At 41.8% G+C, this 20,488-nt stretch overlaps 1 protein-coding gene across 3 annotated transcripts in view; it reads right to left on the reverse strand.

Moving 5' to 3' along the window:
- The window catches only part of EFL1 (elongation factor like GTPase 1), a 182,668-nt gene that overhangs the window by 17,138 nt on the left and 145,042 nt on the right, over nt 1–20,488 (reverse strand). For all 3 annotated transcript variants that reach the window (XM_075207900.1, XM_075207902.1, XM_075207901.1), the window contains exon 16: nt 3,948–4,079. In XM_075207900.1, coding sequence (XP_075064001.1) covers nt 3,948–4,079 — 132 coding nt within the window. The remainder of the gene's footprint in view (nt 1–3,947; nt 4,080–20,488) is intronic.

Raw genomic sequence — 20,488 nt, forward strand, 5'->3', positions numbered from 1 at the left:
TACAGAATTGTGCGCTTCCAACTTTAGTGCAACAGTTTAGGGAAGGCCCTTTCCAGTTTCATCATGACAATGCCCATGTGCACAAAGCGAGGTCCATCAAAAAATATTTTACACAGTTTGTTGTGGAAGAAATTGAATGGTCTGCAGCCCTGACCTTGACCCCATCCACCACCTTTGGGATAAATTGGAATGGTATCTGCGAGACCAAACATCACTAATGCTCTTGTAGCTGAATGGATGCAAAGGCCCGCACCCATGTTCCAAAATCTAGTGGAACCCCTCCCCTGAAGAGTGGAGGCTGTTACAGCAGCAAAGGGGGGACCATCTCCATATTAATGCCCATGGTTTAGGACGAGATGTTAACCAAGAACAAACTGATGTGATGTTCAGGTGTCCACGTACTTATGGCCATGTAGATACCCCATCAAGATACCCTTGATTTTTTTTTTATTCACCAATGAGAGATCTGACAACATATATTGTTTTTTTAAATAGCTGAAGAACAATTCCACCAAAAATCTAGTATTGGATGTGTTGTTAACATCTGTTTATCTGCATCCACTAGGTTCCCTGAAGCCTTCAACAACCCTATTCTGCTCTTTTGTACCCCACTATTGCTCAGCTATTTAAAAAAGGGAGCATAGTTGTCCCTCCCTTCTGTACTTGCCATTCTCATCTAGCACAGAACCTTTTGAACTTAGAATTTAATATTAACATAGTGAGCTCCACCTAAACAATGTATAACCAACTATGGGTGAAAACCTAGCAATGCATGCCGTACTGTTCAGGAGATAAGAGTGATGTCAGAAGACATGCGTTGTGCCACTGATGTCCCAACTTGTTTTTTTGGCAGATCACATCTATACTTGTAGTCTTGTTACGAGCAGTCATCTTGGAAATAAATGTGTTAAACATAAAGCAGCATGGACCATGCCACACTCCCAGATGAAGGAGGCTTGGAGAGAAAAGGAGAAACACTTTCTCCTCATAAAATCAAAGTTCTTACAAAGCACTGGATCCTTTGCCTTAAAAATCATTTTTACCATAGTATTGGAATCTGAGTTATATATATTTTACACAGGCATTTTCCTTGAAGGAATGAAGTAAACATATTTGTTACCACATCCTTTGCTGTGAAAAGTTTACACTGTAAGTGTGGAGCTGTGGCACTTTGTTCCATCATCGTCTCACAAAACCAGGTCCATACACATTCCAGGAAATGTACTGTATGTATTCTGCACAGAAAGAAATACAACACGGCAGAGTTGCCCAGACTGGGAACTGTTTTGGTCTAGTTTATAATTGCTTGATATTCTGTTTTGAAGCACAGATACTTCCGCTTTTAATTTACACTGATGTGTGTACATAATGTCTCACATAAAAGCTGTTATAAATAAATAGCACAGAGAAAGCCAACAAGTAATTGGAAGTGGATCAAGCTGGCGCGGACGTGACTGTGGTGAATAGTACTTAGCAGGTATTAAGTAGCCCCGGTTTATATTTGCCACAGAAGCCAATAGCTTTGTTTCTTGAAGGGGGACTGAAGTCAGAGTGGATTAAGAGAAGCACTTAAAGAAACAGCAAATCTAACAATACAAGGAATAGAACAGACTGCTGAAATGAGGAGGATGGTCAGCAAATACACAGAACATGAATAAATGGACTTGTGTCATAAATGAATGATTTATGTTACACAAGTGATGTTAATTTATGACTAACCACCTGTAAATAAGATCTATTTATTAACCATCAGTGGATATTGGTCACTGAGGTATCTGAGAAAATAGCACATACCCAATGCATTCTCTCGGAGTAGGGATCACATGATTAGTAACAAGAACTACCATCTATAGCAGGCTGGGCTAACCTGTGGCACTCTAGGTGTTGTTAAACTACAAGCACCAGCATGCTTTGCCAATATATAGCAGCTTATTGCTGGAAGGGTATGCTGGGACTTTTAGTTTCACAACACCTGGAGTGCCACAGGTTAGCCAAGCCTGTTCTATAGTAATACTGCTCCAGGAAAATATATACGTGTCTGTGACCATGCATATGTTATTGTGTGCCTGTCGGAGTAAAATGTGAGTGTGACACTACTATTTTAATAAAATCTTGTGTATTATAAGAGATAACGTAATTCCTTTCAGGAAATTATTATGGATATCACAAGTCATCTTTGAGTTCCACGCCATGCTGCCCAATTATCATTTCAGTACATCATGCTTCAGTCAGTTACTGTTATATGGCCCCATAACTTCTATGTGACTTTGAAAATCCCTATAGTTTAAAGTGAATTATCATATAGAGAACTGCAGAAAGTCATTTTCTGCAGTAGTTCTACTATAGTTTCCAACAGCAGTGGTAATATTATCCCAGAAACTCTACTTTCACTCCTGCACAGAGGGTTAAAATCATTCTGCATCTGGAGCTTTTGGGATAACCTGGCGCCTGTGATCCAAATCACTAGTTTATAACTTCCGTGCTCTGCCTTTTATGGCCAAAAATGAGTTTTCTGCCAGCTCATATAGCTGTCTGATAAAAGCATCCACGCATACTCGCCATCATTTTCATCCCTCTGAAAAAATCCCAGTCTATCACATTCCATGCAGATACTTAATCCTTAAATATACAGCATAGTAAAGAAATATTTCTTTTACCACTTAAAATGTGTTCTGCAAAGCCAGGAGAGAGTTGCTGGAATTGACCTCCAGTACATTACTAAACTTCTCAGACTGGTGAAGTCAAGAGGTCTGTTTTCTAGAGTCACAGGCAGCTGAGCCGGAGTCGAGGCAAGAATAAATACTTTATGGTTTACGAAGGGTTTATTATCTTTTAAATTAGCAAGATAACTTTATGCACTATATCTATATATGAAATATACATATATACAGTGGCCAAAGTGGAAATTTTGAAGTGGTGGTGTGAAAAATGGAATGGGAATTTAAGCGAATGTAATTTGAATTGATTTTGTTTTCCTACAGGAAGGCAGTAGGAGAAGTGGCGGTATAGCATACCACCGTATACACTCTCACTTCCATTACTGCATTTATGAATACACTGATGAAATGTTTCAATACATATGTACTGTCTGGGGTGCTAGGAACTACAGAACAACAGAAATTAAACATTATCCAAGTTTCTCCTGACACACAGCCCTTAGCAGCTCTACTCACAGTGACTTAGTGGGCAGCATTTGGCCAGACCCATGTGTATTAACAGACAGCAGAATTTATTTTGTTTTGTTTCTTTCTAGTATATATCTTTCAGAACACCAGGTCTCTGGATAAAAGATCCTATACCTCTACTTTGCAGATAACAGTAAGGCAATTAAACAGAAATGCATTGTTCAGCATGGAAACTCAGCCACCGTTTGCACTGTTTGTTGTCATCCAGAAAAATAAGCTTTTGCTAACATAAAAGGCTGAGAACCTTGACCACAGACCATTATTTCCATGTTAGCAGGTAAGCCAGACATAGAAGAAAGAAAAAAAGGACATAAATGGAGAACGGTTGTGGAGAGAAGCACAGAAGCAAAAGTACAGGCATTCAAAAGAAAGAATAAAAACAAAAAGAGAAGAAAACAAAATAAGTTGTTTGAGGAACTCAATAGCGTCGCATGAGTGGCAGAGTCAGTATTCAGATCCCCTTACTTCTTTGCAACAGGCACGCAGCATAGCTGCATTGGCCCATGTGATAGCCATCAGGAAAGTCAGGTTACAATACAGTGAGAGCTACTTTGGTGGGTGACCAGCACACAAGCCTGGAGTGTGCATTAGGACAGTCTGTGAACTTAGTTTGTATTCTTAACTTTAGTTCTGTTCGCAATGCAAAAAATAAAGATGGGGCGACAGATTTATGCAACGTAAATCACTTCTAGTCCATCGGTAGATATGTAATGTATTCTCCATCTAGTGTATGAAACCATATTCAGCTTAACTTTTACTCACTTGGATGTATTGGTTCAACAGCAACTCGTACAATTGGCGTTGCTTCAAAGTTAAGAGGAATAAATGGTGGACAAGCTGGTGATGTAGATAACGTTGCTGACTTCAGGACAAATTCCTCCAATCCTCCGATACCTAATGATATGAAAAATACATTAAATTCCAATAAGACAGATTGGGTCCATTAACCTATGAAAGGGAAATTTTCTAAAGCGGACATGGTCTTTAATATACAGTAATTGCTAAACCTTGAAAGAATAAATTGATGTTCATATAAAAGACTTCTAGGCAGATTCAACTTGGCACGAGGTGACAATGTGTCTCCAGAAGAGTACGAGGACACACCTTGCATCAGAGATTTTACAAAAATCTCTGTTAATCTTCCCTCATGTCCCATAGAGGTACGCAGACAATTAGCGGAGACTTCTTACTGTAATATACTGCAACATGCACATCTGAACATCGAGGCGAGGCTCAGCAGCACCTCGGACTGAACTAAATCTGCCCCTATAAACACACACAAACTACATCACACACACTATAATATATTAATTACAAACTTACACACATAGTATATATATTATATATACTCTGTGCAAGGGCTTCAAATATAGTCATACAGACTAACTTTGTATCCCACTGTAAGCTTGTGAGCAGGTCTTTCTCACATCTTTGTCTGTTTTACCCAGTTTGTTTATTAGTTTGTCTCCAATTGTAAAGCACTACGGGATAGGTTGGCGATATATAACTAAATGATGATGATGAATTATGCATTTTCCATGTTAATTTTTCTAATAATGTAGTAAAAACAACAACCCTTAACATTAGCTTTTGTGTTCCTTCCTAAACTGATCTTACATGTGAAAGGATTCAATGTTGCTGGTCAAAGTTTGTGCCCCAATTATATAGTAACCATTTCCAGAATAAAGCACATGCCGGATGTATTTATACTGAGCACATAATGGGCCTGATTCAGCAAGGAATGCAAAACAGACGTATTGTGCATGTTTTTGGAAAAAATAAATAAAAAAAAATACATATTCAGGAAGTATTCAACAAGGAGCCCGTCTGAAGCTATGTCTGTTGATGAATACGGGTCTAGGTCTGCTCTAACAAACAAGACACTGCAGGATACCTCCAATACATATGTTGAATATCAAGTCACAGTTGCTACATCAGACCTGTAGCCAGGGGCAGATCTAGATAATTGGTGTACCCGGGGCGATTTGGGGGGAGGAGGGGGGGGGGAAGATTTAGGCCCCGCCCCCTTTCTGAGTTCTGAGGCTGCCGGCGGCTGCACACTATGTGCAGGTCCGCTCGGCAGTGACAATGTGCTGCCCGGCCGTCGGCAGCAAGCCCCTGCTTGGGGGGGGGGGGGGGATTGCCCCGATCGCCCCCCCCCCTGGATCCGCCACTGCCTGTAGCTGGTGCAAGTGATATTCCTGAAAATCACGTACCTTAAAGATTGCCCAAGGCTAGAATCGTACACTGCATCGTGTGCTCGAACTTGGCACGCCTTTACTGTAAATGGACTATGTACATACGCCCATTCCCCTCCCCGTGCCGCCCATGAAATCGAAGGCAGTAATAAGGTTCCATTGCGCTCGAAGATTAATTGGACTTTTCCGCATTCTCTGGTGTATGGTTCCTTTCTGAGCATGCGCAGTGTGCTTTTACACAAAATGTGGCATGTATCGTCAATTACATGCTTAATGAATCAGGCCCTATATTATCAACATATAGCATTATCCTCCCCCTCATGTACCATGTGATCACATCTACCAATAGGACGTTATGAGAATGTCAATATTCTGCAGGGATTGTTATCACAACTGAATGATGTGAGACTGTGGTGGGTTTGGTCCATCATAAAAGTGAATTCATCAGATATTGCTGTATATGGATCACTGTCAAGAGTTTATTTATCTATTATGTATATTCATGTGGCTAAAGTGCTACATACCAATTTGAATTTTTATGGAGTTCCTGATAATATTTCTGCAGACATTCTCCAAACTGTGACTAACATAATGTAAAATAAGTTGTTTATTTATGTTTTCCAGCAGAACCTTTCTCAGGAGTCATGTATTAAATGCTCCAGAACCTGTGAGTCACAGTTCTCAGACTATTAGTGTCAATGACTGTTAAAGGATGAGCATTCTTGGAAATGTACAGGACACTGCTGTGAAATACTGGAAGTATGTGCAATTTAACCCAACTATAAGCTGTTGTGTTATCTTTTAGCTACCAAATAGGACATTATCTTAGGGAATTAAGTAGTTTTTTTTATTTATAAATCACATTTCTTTTCACTTAAACAGATAACATTTTAATATCATTGCAATGCTTCTTAAATTAGCAGTCAGGGGAACTCACATGAGCAAGGACTACTGTAATACAGATGAGACAATCAAATATTAGCCTTAATTAAGTTGCTTGTTACCAAACAAGCTTAGCTGCAGGTCCCGGCCTGGTAGGGGATGACAATAATGTACTCAAAGACATTAGCACTAGGATTATTTCCACATTCATGTTACTGGGGTTGTTTGTTACATGTAGAAATCCCACTGAAATGAGTACAATAATATATTTTCTTTTAATTGATAAACTGGGGAGAGAGGGTTTGGGGAGCTTTGATTTCAAAAGTTTATTTTATTTCTCAATTGTATATATAGATTGTAATAATTGTTAGCATAGAATGGGGGTTTTATGGAACTACCTTTACCTTTTCAAAGGGGTGTCAAAATTGCACTCCAGGAATGCCAATATTTGTCATGACCCCAGTACACACAGTCAAGAGGTACCAGGAAAAGCATTTTTGGTCCCCTCACACCCATGGAGGCTCCAGCCTGGCACTAAGCAGTCTGGGCTGGTTCCACTAGAATGTGTAGACCTATTGCTGCAGGTTTCAATGCTAATAGTGGTAACAAGCCTAAAGTGTCTAGACTGCTGTGAACTTGGTTCCTGCTTTAGTGGTAACCAGTGTAGGCAGCTAAGCACTCCAGCTTTTTTAGGAATTTTGGAGGGAGGGGCACACTACCTATTTTTATTCTTATTTTAATTTATGGAGCTTCTCCCATTCATTTCAATGGGGTTTCTACATGTAGCGCAGACACAGCAAATCCCAAAGAAGTGAATGGGAAAAGTTGTGCTCCTGCATCCTGAAGGCATTCGCAAACATGCAGCCATGTCCACCACATATCAACCACTGGTATTGTCCAAATTAACAGCATATAAAAAAAATATTCCTAGTATTTAACTACATTTTTATTTTTATAGTTTATGCTAGTGGTATAACGTATGAAAAATATTTTTATCTGCTTTCATGGATTTCCTATTAATGCCACAGAAGTAGCAAAAAGAGTTAGTGCGTGAAAAATAGAACATGCTTTGTCCTAAAACTTTAAAACATAGCATTAAGATGTCAGAATGCAATGATGTGACCTACAATAATGAATATCCATCTCTATCTATACACACACACACACTAATTATATATATATATATATATATATATATATATATATATATATATATATATATATATATATACATATATATATATATATATATATATATATATATAGATATTTATATATATTTATTATTATCGTTTATTTGTTAGGCGCCACAAGGTATCCGCAGCGCCGTACATGGTACAAACAGTAGACTATACAGGGTAGAACAATACAGAACAATAAACACAAAGTACCAGAACTTCAGAAACTCCATGCTGGCAAATACTGTAAAGACGGAGCGGAAGAACAGGTGTGGAGACAGGAGGGGAGAGGTGCCCTGCTCATACGAGCTTACATCCTAAGGGAGGGTAGACAAAATCAGGCACAAGAGGGAGCCAGTGAAGCAAAGGGGAGAGTAAAAAGGAGCCAGGGGAGAAACAGAAGGGTGAGAGGTTAAGTGGATGGTTGGTAGGCCTTAAGGAACAGGTGAGTTTTAAGAGCCCGCTTGAAGGAGCACAGATTGGGTGAGAGACGGATGGAGCGAGGGAGGTCGTTCCAGTGAAGGGGGGCAGCTCGGGAGAAGTCTTGTATTTTAGAGTGGGAAGAGGTAATCAGAGTGGAGGAGAGGCGGCGATCATTGGCTGAGCGCAGGGAGCGGGCGGGAGTGTGAATGGAGAGGAGGTTAGAGATATAAGGGGCAGTAGACTGGGAGAGAGCCTTGTAAGTGGTGGTGAGGAGTTTGAAAAGGATTCTGTAGGGGAAGGGGAGCCAGTGTAGGGCAAGACAGAGAGGGGAGGCAGAGGAGAAGCGGCGTGAGAGGAAGATGAGTCTCGCAGCCGCATTGAGTATAGAGCGGAGGGGGGCGAGGTGGAAGCAGGGGAGGCCAGTAAGGAGGTTGCAGTAGTCGAGGCGGGAGATGATGAGAGCATGGATGACAGTTTTGGTGGCATCTTGAGAGAGGAAAGGACGTATGCGGGCAATGTTACGGAGTTGGAAGCGACAGGCTTTGGCAAGGGATTGAATGTGGGGGGCAAAAGAGAGAGAGGAGTCAAGAGTGACTCCTAGGCAGCGGAGTTGGGTGACAGAGGAGATAGTGGAGTTGTTAACAATTATAGAGAGGTCATGGTGGAAAGGGAGTCTGGGTGGGGGAAAGACAATGAGTTCAGTTTTGGAGATGTTAATTTTAAGAAAGCGTGAAGACATCCAGGAGGAGATGGCTGAGAGGCAGTCAGTTACACGAGAGAGGAGGGAGGAGGAAAGATTAGGAGAAGAGATGTAGAGTTGAATATCATCAGCATATAGGTGATACTGAAGACCGAACGAAGAAATGAGAGCTCCAAGGGAGGAAGTATAGAGCGAAAAGAGTAAAGGGCCAAGAACAGAGCCCTGAGGGACTCCAACAGGGAGAGGGGAGGGGGTGTAGGAAGAACCAGACATGGATACAGAGAAGGAGTGGTTAGCAAGGTATGAGGTGAACCAGGCATGAACAGGGCCAGAGAGGCAGAGGGAGAGAAGAGTATGCAGCAGGAGGGGGTGATAGGAGAGTATCCAGAGAGGAGTAGAAGGAGATGGGGTCGATGGCATCAAGGTTGCGCCTGGTGAGGGTGGCTATAGGCGGGGTGGGAGCAGGGGCGGAGGATAGAGTGAAGGAGAGGAGATGGTGGTCAGAGAATGGGAAGGGAGAGTTGGAGAAGTCAGAGAGATCACAGAGGTGAGAGAAAACGAGGTCGAGGGAGTGACCAAGACAGTGGGTGGGGGAGGAAGTCCACTGAGTGAGGCCAAGGGAGGAGGAAAGAGTGAGAAGTTTGATGATGGCGGGGTCAGAACGGTTGTCAATAGGGATATTAAAGTCACCCAGTATGATGGAGGGCAGGTCAGAGGAAAGATAGTGGGGGAGCCAGGCGGCGAAGTTGTCAAGAAAAAGAGAGGTAGGGCCAGGGGGACGGTAGATGACGGAGACACGGAGGTGGATGGGGGAGAAGAGCCGAATGGAGTGGACTTCAAAGGAGGAGGAGGAGAGGAAAGGTAAAGTGGGTATGACCCGAAAGGTGCAGTTAGGGGATAGGAGGAGGCCCACTCCCCCACCTGGCCGCTCGTCTGGCCTGGTGGAGTGGGTGAAAGAGGCCGCCACAGGAGAGAGCGGCAGGGGAGGCAGTATCAGAAGAAGTGAGCCAGGTTTCGGTTAATTCAAGAAGATTGAGAGTTAGAGATGAAGAGGTCATGAATCGAGGACAGTTTGTTACTTACAGACCTGGAGTTCCAGAGGGCACACGAAAAAGGGAGAGATGGAGAAGGGGAGATATGGATGAGATTGTCAGGGTTGATGGAGCGAGGGGGGGGGGGGTGAGAGATGGGACTGAGAGATTTGGGCCCTTGGTGGGCGCAGGGGGAGAGGATGGGTATAGGAAAGGAGCGGGGCGGCATGATGAGAGGTAGGGGAGTAAGAGAACGGCCGGAGGAAGCGGTGGAGGTGAGAGGGAGGAGCACAGCCGGGAGGGCGGTGGTAGGGAGCCGAGGTGGAACAGAGCAAATTAGAAGCAGGGACAAAGCAGTGTAACCAATGTAGACAATGTAAATGGAGAGCAGTGGCAAGGCAATAAAACAACGTGAAGTGGAGGAGAATAAAATCAGGATCTAAGCAATGTAGACAATGTACAGTGGGGAACAATAAAATAAAGGGGGAGTAAATAAAATAAATAGATTAAATTAAACAGTTTGGTAGTATGGTGAAATGAATGAAATCACGATCTAAGCAATGCAGACCGTGTGCAGTGGGGAACAATAAAATAAAATAAGAGGTGGAATAAATAAAATAAATAGATTATAAATAAAAATAATAATAAATAAATAGATAAATTAAATAAATGGATAGATGGTATGGTGGAATGAAACACAAGAAAAGGCAGTGAGGGCTGCAGGTACCGGGAGAGTTCAGGAGAGTTCCAGGTATTCACAGGAACAGTTCATGGGGACCAGCGTTCAGGAGCAGGAGGGACCAGGAGTAGTTCGTGAAAGACCAGCGTTCAGGAGCAGGAGGGTCCAGGCAAAACGGATCGGGGATCAGATGGACGAACAACCGGAGCAGTGGGGACGCCTCAGTAGCTGAAGTCCATGGCAGAGCAGCAGGAGGTTGTGGAAGACAGCTCAGGAGGGGAGCCGCAGGCCTTGAGAAGAACAGCAGCGTCGGGACTGGAGGGGCGGGAAGAGGCGAAGTTACAGTACAGGGTGTGGGTGGAGGGTAGCACCAGTGAAGGGCATGGAGAGTAACGGAGGGTCAGCGGAAGCTGGGCGAATCAACGGAGGCAGCCGGGAGAGGCCACAGTGTGGGTCCGTCCGGAGCAAAGTGCAGTCATCAGGAGGAGTCGGACGACAGGTACAGGACGACAGGCCAAACAGGACCCAGAGGAGACCCACGAGGTGGAGAGGAAGCGGCACTCAAGGCCGGGGATGAGACCGGTAGTAGGCCTCACAGACGGCGGCGGGAGGATCCGGGGAGACAGCCGGATGGATGTCCGCAGCAGAGTCCAGGCACTGAAGAAGAGGAACGCTGAGGTTGTCACTCTGGAGGACGGTGGAGGCAGCTGGGCCAGAGCCGGGGACCCGATTAGATGCTGCCAGGAGACGATGGAGGCACCGACGGAGAAGCCAGGTAAGCAGACGGGAGCGGTAGGTCGGCGGGAGGCAGAGTGGAAAGCAGGTAGCGAAGAGGTGCAGGGGCTACTCCACAGGAATAGGGAGCCCAGGCTATATATATATATATATATATATATATATATTTGCTTTTCATGTTATAAAGATCTTAGAAGTACTAGAGACACATAGGGGTATAATAAATACATAAGAAACCCCCATGAAAGAATGCAGCTGGGCAGCACAGTGGCTAAGTGGTTAGCACTTCTGCCTTACAGCAGTGGGGTCATGAGTTTGATTTCCGACCATGGCCTTATCTGTGTGGAGTCTGTATATTCACCCCGTGTTTGTGTGGGTTTCCTCCCGGCGCTCCGATTTCCTCCCACAATCCAAAAACATACTGGTAGAATAATTGGCTTCTATCAAATTGACCCTAGTGTGTCTGTGTGTATGTATGTTAGGAAATTTAGACTGTAAGCCCCAATGGGGCAGGGACTGATGTGCGAGTTCTCTGTACAGCGTTTTGTGACAAAGGGTTAATCATGACAAAACCTCCTGGTCTGGCTAAAAATGATTCAAATTCCCCTTTAATTATACCTCACATTCAGAATTAATTGTCCAATACTGCCACCACCAAAATGTGATTCCAAAGTTACTTTGCGGAAGTTGTTTGGTTCTCACTAACTTAACTTCATCTATGAATATAATTAAATGAACCAGAGCTTTTGTAAAACATTTTATTTCAGTTATGTAGCATTTCTAATAACCAAGCGCATAAATCCTTTAGGAATGCAAAGACAGAACAAAATTAAATGTAGTTTAATATGACAAAAAATGTCACAATGCTTAAGGTATAAAAAGATATAATAAATGCAGACTCACTCACATAATTACTTATATCTGTTGCCAGGGCAAGTGGAGCTATAGACCAGATACTCCGTAGCAAAATTGATACCCAGGGAATGAACAAGTTTTAATCATATGCAGTAATTTCTACCCAGAGCCCCCACTGTGAAGTCACTAGAAGAGGTCTGTGTCTATGCTTGGGGAATTTACAACTCAGGGCAGGGCTTATGCTAAAGTTCCCTTCTATTCAGGGATTCTTATACCCAAAATCATTCTCTCAAGCCTCGTAGAAACATAATATTACATTTAAATCAACAGAGCATAATTATACACACAGGTGCATACTAAACATGAATATGAAATATTAATTATTTAGGACAATGCTTTTGTTCTGTGACTTCTCAAAGAGGACCTCAAATATGAACGATAAATTAAAAAGTTTTGATGTATTAAGATCTTACATATATAGAATGCCCTTGGAAAGACCACACAAGTGGACCATCCAGGAGACTCCCACATTTCTGGGAATCCTCCCCAGCGAGGAAGCCACTCTCCTGGATCCTATCTCTCCTACTTAAAAAAAAAAGGGCAGGCGATGAATGATTTGAAAGGCGCCATCAGGCATTGCGGGATGGGTTCTAATGACGCAATTTCCATCATCATGGTCCTGCAATGACGCAAACAAACTATTACATCATTTAGCAGCTGGGTGCGGTGCCATGATGACATGAATCACCCCCGACTTGCACTTTGGACCCCCAACTCGAACCCGGAGGGAGGTCAAATTATTATTGCAAGTATGCAATGTCTTAGTATTTACATTTGCTGTGCCACAAAGTCTCATATGACAGGCTGTGGAGAGATGTTCAGTCTCTATTTGTAAGCAATCCTATAGGACAAGACTATACCACCGCAGGCTGCCAGGGGAGATGGGCAGCATAGTCAGATTAAACCTTGCTTTGCTTGCACACAGGGAGCACAGAAATTACACACAATTTACTCTTGAGGTTTTAAACCTTAATCATAACATAACAGCGACACTCCGTTAAAAGGGGTCATGGTCATTTCGCATTGTGTGCATTTGTCCAGATCTTGTTGGGAGATCGGCATCTCTAACCTTTACGTAAAAAATAAAAATAATGCGTTGGTTTTAAATAATGTCATAATTCCACAACATTGTTTTCTGTTCACTAAGGACATGACCTTGAAATGATAAAAAAAACATGAATAAACATTTAGTATCAAGTGTGTTACTGCCAAGCTAGGTGGGTTGAGTCATTGATTTAACACATTCCTAGATAAAAGGGAAGAATGTGGATATCTGCCTGACAAGCTTTTGCAAGACTGTGAAAATCAGTACTGCACAAGTCTCTTAACAGAAATGGTTAATGCCATTATAACTGGCATGGTTGAGTTAAAACAATTCTCTCTGCACAGTCAATATTTACTCACCTTAAGATTTGCCACGATTCTGCTTTTCGTGGCAATGCTTAACGGCATTCACCAAAAACCAATTCATTAGGGACCAGTGACATCCCTGACATTTTCAGGGATATTGGTTCAGCACAAAAAAAATTGCTGCCTGTACTATGTGTACAGGTAATGTTACTGGTTCCTAGTGAATTGACAGGTTATTGGTTCAACCCACAATAACTATATTCAATATGAATTATTTTTTCCCAATGGAAGAGTTCAGCAAGTTCAGTATTTTTTTTTTAATAGCTCACAAAATATATTAAACCTCATTTCAAATGGTGTTTACTTTTGTCACTTGTCCCTGACGGAGCAGTATAGTGTAGCTTTCTGCATTGTTCTAGGATTCATGCTATTGAACCAAACACTATCCGACACGTCTCTAACTTCAGTTACTACAACACGATCCATGAAAAGGTTAAACCAACAAAACAGGCGCACAGAATAAATAACTGACTCAGAGCTTAGATGTTTCTTGCACAGTCATTAGTGGAATCTCCCTATTTAACAACTTTCTATCCTAAGTTAGAACAGTCTCCTCTGACAGCAGACTGGGATTTGCTTTCACTGTGCCCTTTCACATGCCAAGGTGCTGGAACTGCGTGCACTAACCACTGTTATGCTGGAAGACACTCAAACACCAGCAGCGAAAGATTGTGCTGGTGTAAATCCAACTCTCCAAAATGAGGACAACTAGGCTGTTCGAGCTCAACACCTACTGAGCCACGCTCCACAAACAGCCTGCTTTCCAAAACAAAGCTAGGGTTAGTGTTGACATTACAAGACAGTAGAAACTCCCTTCCTGGAAGGAGGAAACTGTCATATCATCACTTCTTTAAAAACATTGATAGGATTTATAAGAGGCTGTTCTATAAAGGCCTCCTACACTCAAGTGTTTAAATCTGGCATTTAACTTGTGTTCTTGTTAAACACACTTTGATGTTGATAGTCCAAAATATAATGTAAGCAAATGGACCAGTATTTACATAGAACACTATACAGAAATGGGAGTTGCTTAACCAATGTATAAGTTCACAGCAGGTGCTGGAAGGGAAGGGGTTGTCTAGAAAAGAGAGAAGCACAGAAAAATTCCCCAGCACACCGCTGTAGACCAGTAAAAAAAGAAACAAATCTGTGGGTGGCTTATCATGCATTTGCAAATGTGTGTAACAGAGACCTCTGCATTTTATGTACAAAAAGAATAGCAGCTCGTTTACTGCATCACAGTGGTGTGCTAGGGGATTTTTCTATGTATGTCCCTTTTCTAGATAGCCCCTCCCCTACTAGCACCTAACGGGAAGTTATACTACGGGTGAGCAATTTCCATTTCTGTATCGTTGTTTGTGGGGCATGCATGGGACCAGTGGCTGACAGGGCGCGCCGGTCGTTCTAATGCTGTTTTGGAGGTACCTCCGGGCAAATAAGCTCTCAATTTAAAAACTCATAAATGTGTGAGCCAATATGACGTGGCTGGTGGCTTATCATATAGTACACTATGCTGCAGGGAGGCACTGAGAACATGGTTTGAACACTCTATTAATACATAGGGCAAAACACAATCTTTTAACAATGTTTTGATTTATAAACGTCCTTGTGTATGAGCCCTAAGCATCCATAAAACAACACTATTAGCACTTTTCAAACAATGAATGTTTTGTACAGAAATTCATGTTAAATAAAACAATAGAACACTATACTTTGCTCAAAGGTTATAACTTAATAAAGCCAAATATTTTGTATAGTAAACTGACCACTTCCATATAGATATAGTTGATGGTCACTGATCTCTGCAGAGAAGCAGTATGAAAGATCCAAATCATGCTTATAAAAATCAGAGTCAGAGAAATGAGAATATCTGTACCACAAAATACAAAACAAACCACTTATGCAGTCAGTAAGGACTTACAGTCATACAAATATTAAACATCTCTCTATTTAATGTGCTTAATTAATATTAGCAGGAAGGATTATTTCATGAGAGGAGTTTTTCAATCTTAATATCATCCATGTCTGCCACATCCTCTTCATGAAATACTTTGTTTAGTAATTAAACCCATATTTGACTTGAAAAAGAAATCTGAAAACACACTTGGTACTTTAATGCTTTCATTATGTGTGATTAGTAGCGTGTTATAATACTCTCCCAAATAAATTATTATTACACTGGTTCCTGCAAGGATAGCAGGGAGTCCCTTTACTGTGGTATTCGCCAGGGCTTTGCCCTGACCCAATATAACACCCAGAAAGTGTGCAGTACAGTCCAAATGTCTGCCCTAGCCCATATAACCCCCTTCAGCCTACAGTACAATAGTACAAATGCCCCCCTAGTCTACAGTACAAGAGTCCAAATCCCCACCCCACGTACAGTTCAGTCAAAATGCTATCACTTTCATTTACCTTGAAAATTTGCTACACCAAACACTCCACTCTGTATTAGTTCTTACTTGCCAACTCTCCCGGAATGTCCGGGAGACTCCTGCATTTCGCGAGAGTCTCACGGACTCCCGGGAGAGTGTGGCAATCTCCCGAATCTGGCAGAATTATATAAAGAAATGATCATTCTCCAACGTGAAGAGAAAACATGAAAGAAAAATGTAGTAAGGCAGGGGCGAATGCATGATTTAGAAGGGGGGGTTTCCGCCCCCCCCCCCCCCCCCCCCGGGAAAAAAAAAATATTGCGAGAGGGAGCTGCTGCGCGTGCGGCGAGTCTGAATTCTACAGCATCCGTGGCAGTGCTGTATTATACTACAATACAGCACTGCCGCGGACGCTTCTTTGACAGCGCCGCGGCTGCTGTACAGTACCATTGGTTCGCGGAGGGGAGGGGTTTCTGGAGAACCAGAAACCCCCCCTACGTGCGCCACTGTAAGGTTTTAATCTTGACATATTCCCATGGCAAAGGCTGAATACAATAACACACAACAGAATTAGAGTTTAAGAAAGATTAACCTTGACAGACAGTCTTTATTTAAGCTTACTATGTTACTATTACATGTGCAATTTTGTGCATTAAGAATACGTTTTTATTTACAATGATTTTCAGCAATTGGGTGAAGCTGCACAAGGGCGCTTTTCACGGTTTCTAAATGTAGTCTAAACACCACAAGCAGGACAAACCTCAGCTTCACCCCCTGCAGTCAAAACGTTTGTGGTGTAATCCTCAGTGACTGATGCTTCACAGGTGCAGAGTGTATGTTTACACTTTCAGGGGAATAAATGATGGCAACAAAAGTAAAAAGCCAGACTTTCATTGTTCCTAGCAGTGTAACTTATCCTCACAGGTTGCAACAGATACAGATGGCTGCACTGTGGAATTGCTCAGCCACTTTTTCTGAAGCTTCTACACAGCAGAAAGTGGTGAGCTGCCCCCCAAACATGCATTGCTTTTTTTTTTTTTTTAATTATTTTATTTCACACCTGCTCTGCAACACGTGGTTGTTGCCATACAATACAAGCACACAGGTTTTTCTGGACAAACCTTTACCAGAGAACAAGGTACAAGCTTTCCAGCTGGGAAGTTCTGCCTGAATCCATATCAATTGTAACAGAAGATACAGGCGCATGTTGAACTCACAAGCTGCGTATAAATCTGTCTGCCCAGCTGTAGTAGTTAGAGCTCTGCTACTAACATGTACTCAGACTGATATATTGAAGGGAACAAGGTTTGTAGTGCATTTTTCAGCCTCTTTTTCATTTTTAGGGTGGTGTTATACGGGCACTTTTCCAGATTCCAAAGTGCTCATGCCAGATTTTTTAGTGTGTTTTTATCTACGCTGGAAAAAGTGCAGACCGTTGCACCTTGTGGGCTTAAATATGTCTGACACATGGTCTGCTCATATATATCCCAAATGGAGATCATTTTTATATAGTGCTTCGGACACTTGTCTGAGACGCTGCTGTCAGCATTTTACAGCTTTGAGCAATTGTTTGATATCCTCTCTATTTAATTTATAAAAATGAATTACTACAGTTTGGAGTGATTAGACTGTGCTATGCTGACACCGCCCTTAACATGAAGTAATTTGATGTTTTATTTTTTTTCAATCTGTTTCTGTACCACTTTCTAAAAATATGGCAGCTCACAGACACTCTACGACTGTTGATTTAAGATATTTTACGCCCATATATTAGAGGGGAAAAATAAACTACTACCAATTAGGATATATTTATTGTTAAAAGGACAAACACTTAAAATATTTGTTATATTGTGTAAAATTAAATATAAGTAATCATTAACAAAAAATTCAAGCTTGTTATTATGTTCAAAGGTAATTTCTACTCAGATGCATGTATGAGGTACATGGTGACTAGCAGTGAGGGTATAGGAGGTACAAGCAAGGAGAAATATGTTACAAAAACACCTGTAGGGAAAACGCTCTAAAATAAGATATTAAAAACATATCAGAATTGTTCTTACACCCCTAGAACTCTGCCACCAATGGCAGCAGTAAGTGTTCTCTTTGAATTACTAGTATTAATTTGGAGTGGGACAAATTATTATTCAGCGGCGAGCTGAAATTCCGCGAGTAAACTACCGTATTAACGCTTTTCACGAGCAATATTACCGTATAAACGGTAATATTTTTTGAGCGCTCTATTTTTTACGTTAACACTAACAATTGAAAACCCCCCTTAAAATGTAATGCTTATGGTAATGCCAGAGATGGAGTGTAAACTAGAGATAAGCGCACTCTGATTTCTGAAATCCGAGCCCACCCGAACGTTGCGGATCCGAGCCGGATCCGGGTATTCCCGCCAATTGCAAAACTGAAAGCGAGGCTCTGAGTCATAATCCCGCTGTCGGATCTCGCAATACTTGGATCCTATAAATTCCCAGCTAGTCGCCGCCATCTTCACTCCGGCATTGATCAGGGTAGAGGGAGGGTGTGTTAGGTGGTCCTCTGTCCTGCTATATCTCGTGCTGTTCAGTTCTGTACTGTGCTCTGTGTTCTGCTCAGTCCAGTGGTGCTGTGTCCTGTGCTCTGTCCTTCTAAGGGCATTGTTATTTCCCCATTATTCCCAAATTATAAAAAAATTCAAAAAAAGTAATCATAAAAAAAAAAAATATCCCAAAACAATCCTGCAGTAGAAGTTCATTGGTACTGCTATATTACAAATTTCACTGATTCAGCAGTATAAGTCTAGTGGTACTGCTATATTACAAAGTTCACTCATTTTGCAGTATAAGTCCATTGGTACTGCAGTATTACAAAGTTCACTCATTCGGCAGTATAAGTCCAGTGGTACTGCAATATTACAAAGTTCATTCATTCTGCAGTATAAGTCCAGTGGAACTGCAATATTACAAAGTTCACTCATTCTGCAGTATAAGTCCAGTGGAACTGCAATATTACAAAGTTCACTGATTCTGCAGTATAAGTCCATTGGTACTGCTATATTACAAAGTTCACTCATTCTGCAGTATAAGTCCAGTGGTACTGCAATATTACAAAGTTCACTGATTCTGCAGTATAAGTCCATTGGTACTGCTATATCACAACGTTCACTGATTCAGCAGTATAAGTCCAGTGGTACTGCTATGTTACTGGCAGGAAAAAAAGGCAGTTTGGAAGCCCCTGTACAAACTGGCTCTATTTTACCTGAGTTGACCCCCCTCCAGTGTGTACTCGGAAAGCGTTTTTAGTGCAGCTGGGAACCTGGTCAGTGAGCGGCGAAGGAGGTTGCTTCCTCAGAACGTTGAAAAAATGATGTTCATAAAAATGAATTCTCAATTCCTCAATCAAGTACAGCACTGCCCTCCAGAGATAGTACAGAGGGACCTGTGGTTGTGGAGTCCAGCGGGGACGAATTGATAATGTGTGAGGAGGAGGAAGTACACACTGTAGGGGGAGAGGAATCAGAGGTTGAGGATGAGGACGACATCTTGCCTCAGTAGAGCCTGTTTAGTTTGTACAGGGAGAGATGAATAGCTTTTTTGGTGTGGGGGCCCAAACAAACCAATCATTTCAGCCACAGTTGTTTGGTAGGCCCGGTCGCTGAAATTATTGGTTTGTTAAAGTGTGCATGTCCTATTTCAACAACATAAGGGTGGGTGGGAGGGCCCAAGGACAATTCCATCTTGCAACTCTTTTTTTGCCATTATGTGACCATTCAACAGTCGTTTGCCATGAGCACAAAGTAAAACAAAATTAAAACAAATTCACAAATTAAATCAAAAGTAAAATGCCCTGTCATAATCAAAAACAAGAGGTATTGACGTGCTTGAACTACTGTAGTGTTTATAACTTATAAACACTACACTTGAAAGCTTGAGCCTTTAAATGAAAAAGTCACTCTTCATTGCACGAATATTTGCAACAGGGACAATTTTTTGGTTAACAAAGTCAACAAATAACACTTCGACCCTGTTTGTCTTTCACATACTTGATGGGATCTCAATGATGAATGCTCTGTACCATGGTCGTCTAAAACAAGAGTTATTGACCTGCTATAACTACTGTAGTTTTTATAAATTATAAACACTACACTTGAAAGTTGGAGGAGGTATTGTGGCCCCGGTACCAAATTGGGTACCGGGGCCACTCCACTATGCAGTCCAGATAGAGGCGTATCAGATATTAAACAACGTTGACTGTTGCTGCCAAATCATAAATGAATGAAAATGACCTGTCATTGTCAAAAACAAGAGGTATTGACACGCTCGAACTACACCCTGTATATGCTGCAGAGGATGTAGGAGCAGGCAGCTGTGCAGTGGAATTCAGACCATTTGAAGGTGGAGGTATTGTGGCCCCGGTACCAAATTGTGTACCGGGACCACTGCACTATGCAGTCCAGAAAGCTACCTCGGTGAAACGTTTTGGACTAAAAACAATATTGTGAGGTGTTCAGAATAGACTGGGAATTAGTGGAAATGATTGTTATTGAATGTTATTGAGGTTAATAATAGCGTAGGAGTGAAAATAAACCAAAAAAACTTGATTTTAACACTTTTTATGTTTTTTTCAAAATAAATCCGAATCCAAAACCTTAAATCCGAACCAAAACCTTTCGTCAGGTGTTTTGCGAAACAAATCCGAACCCAAAACCTCAAGCAAATCCGAATCCAAAACACGAGACACCAAAAGTGGCCGGTGCACATCCCTAGTGTAAACATACATTAAAAAACTATACTTT

This window comes from Mixophyes fleayi, chromosome 4 (assembly GCF_038048845.1).
Source record: "Mixophyes fleayi isolate aMixFle1 chromosome 4, aMixFle1.hap1, whole genome shotgun sequence".
Lineage (NCBI taxonomy): Eukaryota > Metazoa > Chordata > Amphibia > Anura > Limnodynastidae > Mixophyes > Mixophyes fleayi.